The following is a 2,878-nucleotide window of genomic DNA, read 5'->3' on the forward strand; positions in this document are numbered from 1 at the left end:
ATTATTATTTTATAATACTATTAAGTTTTTTTTTTCTTTGAAAAATATTATATACGCTTAAAAAAGTAATTAGACGTCGGGACTTTACACATTCACAACAGAGAGTAAATTAACTTAAAAAACCAAATAACTTTTAGCTAGCGGTATCAACAGTATCAGTATCAGTATCAGGTCTTGTTCCTGTTTTTGAAGTTGAGGTTTCAAGTGTTGTTAGGAACATATATGATATTTGGGGGTAGTTTAGGAATAATATATTTTTTAACTTCAAAAAACAACTTTTAAAAGTGGAGAAAATTGAAGTTAATATGTTTTGTGTTTAAGAAAATTGGTAGAAAATTGTTGTAAAAAAGTGAAAAGAACTATAATGAATTAGATGATAGGTGGAAACTTGTTGTGATAAACTAAAAAACTAGAATATTTTCCAACCGCATTCTTCTTCTTTAAACGGTTGAAACATCGAGATGTTCATAAATATATTTGGCGTTTCAAATTCATAACATTTGAGTTTAAAAAGTATATTAACATCCACCCATCACAATCTTCGAATTGACAGAAAGCATCTACTATACAATCACAATCTGAAACGAAATTTACACTAAAAACAAGTAACTACAACCTTGGATTTTGGTGGTATAGCCTAAGCTTTTTTGGCCGGAAGAGATTCCTTGAACCATATGTTGAGTAATAAACATCCATTAGAACTTCATATTGCAGTCTCACATATAAAATGACTGGCATGAAAATAAAACAGCTGATAAAAAGTGGTACCCAAATCAACTCGCCCTGCCAAAATGAGAAGAAAGCAACAAGAAAAGCTACCGCCATGTTGGCGACTGAGAAGAAAAGTGCTGACAGACCTCTCATCAATTTTTTGGGCAATGATTCCAAGAAGTTATGTTCAGTATAGCGAGATATGAAAATGGATAAGAATATGAGGATCGAATAGGCAGCGAATACCACAGAAATGGCATTTAATATGTTGAAGAATATGAAAGGTCGATTGTGAAGAAAGATAGGCATACCAGTGTTCTGGTTGTATCCACCTGGAACTGCAAAAGCTGCTGAGCATCCTGTGGAAGCTATGAGTGCAGCAATCAGCAAGCACTGGTTAGCCGTGTCTTTCATCCATTTCTCATTCGCTAAGAGTAGATAGTCGTGTTCACTCTTGAACAATTGTTTTGGTGTTCGATCATTTTTGTTCTTCATTTTCCGATAAGAAGGAGGGATCATATCTTTTACTTCCTGCACAAATTAATGTTTTAGAGGACGCCACATGAAACATAAGATTTGGCATCATACATTTTGAGCATGTCACATTCATCATGAAATAACCAGGCAGAGAAGTATCGAACAAGTAGATATCTCCAAGGTATTAATATAAAAACAAAAAAAGGACAAGTAAATTTCTTTCTATAGTTATAATAACTAGTTTTCACTTATATAACACTACCACTCATCGACATGGGGGGCGTTGAGGGGGCAAAGTGGACAGTTGCACAAGACCCAATTTTTTTTATTATATATTTTTATTTAAAAGCAAAAACTTATAATAACGATAGGGGGCCCTTTTTCTGGCTTTTCTTGGGCCTTTGAGAAATTTAATTCCTCAAGAACAGCCTTGCTCATCGAGAAAGGAACCGGTAATGTTGGCCAAAAGAAGTACCTTGAACCATAACACTTCACGTTGCATATGTTGCATTTGTAGACGGACTCCTGAATTATCTTCACGTTCATGTCCGTTTGCCACCATTCCAACTAGATGCAACATATTATTTCCATTCTTGTCCACGACAGATGTTATCATATCCTTCATCGAGCCAATCTCATGCAGAAGATTATAGATACTCACATGACGATGTAAGACAGCAACATGAAATATAGTTTGGTTATCGTCATTTCTCTTCCATAATAAATCTGGATATTGGCGAATGAGCTCCACTACAAATTCGGTGTTTCCCATTTCGGCAGCAATAAATAGTGGTTGCAGTGAGTGCGTTGGAAGTCCCTGCTCATTTGTTACGTTTCCCATAAGGTCGTCAGTTTTAGCCTTTGGCAATTTCATAATATTTCCGCAGATGATTCTAAGTAATTGCATGGCGTCACTCGGTTTTTCTGCAGGTCCAATCTTCATCCAAATGACTGCACAAACTGAAACCCAACAAAAGAGAGAGTGTTTTGAATATTTGAATTACTTATTCATATATGAATAATAAATGAACTGTAACAAAATTATGATAAATGTTTTATTTACATATGAATATAACATGTGAGGAGAGCTAATACAAATTTTATTCATATATAAATATAACATGTGATTATTCATATATGAATGATACTTAAACGATTTATTCATAAGTGAATAATGAATATATTTTTATAAAAATATGATACACTTTTATTCACATATGACTAAAAATAGGGTAAATTACACCAATAGTCTTTCGTGCACATGCTAAAAAGCATGTTTAGTCCTTATTTTCGAAAATTAACTTGCACCATCTCTCGTTTGTTTAAAACTTGCACTCTTCGTCCCTATTGACATGAAATGACTATTTTTCCCTTAGTATTTTTTTCTCATTTTCTTTTATTTATTTATCATTTCTAAATTAAAAGAAAAAACAAATATCCCCACACTTCCTCTTCCATTTCTACATTTCTCCCGTAACAAGATTCTCCACAGATTAGTAGATTACCCCTACCACCACTCTTTAAACAGAATCCTTCCACAACTGTCCATCAACCACCTCCAACCACCAGCCACCTCCGATCACCAGCAACCTTTGGTCACCCCTTATATCATACCATCTCTCACTCTCTATTCCAGAAACCTTAAAATCAAACCATAAATCTAAAACCCAAAACCTTCAAATCAAACCAC

The 2,878-nt window shown here is 34.1% G+C and overlaps 1 protein-coding gene across 1 annotated transcript in view; it reads right to left on the reverse strand.

Moving 5' to 3' along the window:
- Positions 1-464: 464 nt before the first annotated feature.
- LOC111894061 (uncharacterized) overlaps positions 465-2,878 on the reverse strand; it is a 29,801-nt gene continuing 27,387 nt past the window's right edge. The window contains exons 5-6 of the mRNA XM_023890135.3: positions 1,664-2,148; positions 465-1,242 (exon numbers count right to left, since the gene is read on the reverse strand). Coding sequence (XP_023745903.1) covers positions 610-1,242; positions 1,664-2,148 — 1,118 coding nt within the window. The 3' untranslated portion in view covers positions 465-609. The remainder of the gene's footprint in view (positions 1,243-1,663; positions 2,149-2,878) is intronic.

This window comes from Lactuca sativa, chromosome 6 (assembly GCF_002870075.4).
Source record: "Lactuca sativa cultivar Salinas chromosome 6, Lsat_Salinas_v11, whole genome shotgun sequence".
Classification (NCBI taxonomy): Eukaryota; Viridiplantae; Streptophyta; class Magnoliopsida; order Asterales; family Asteraceae; genus Lactuca; species Lactuca sativa.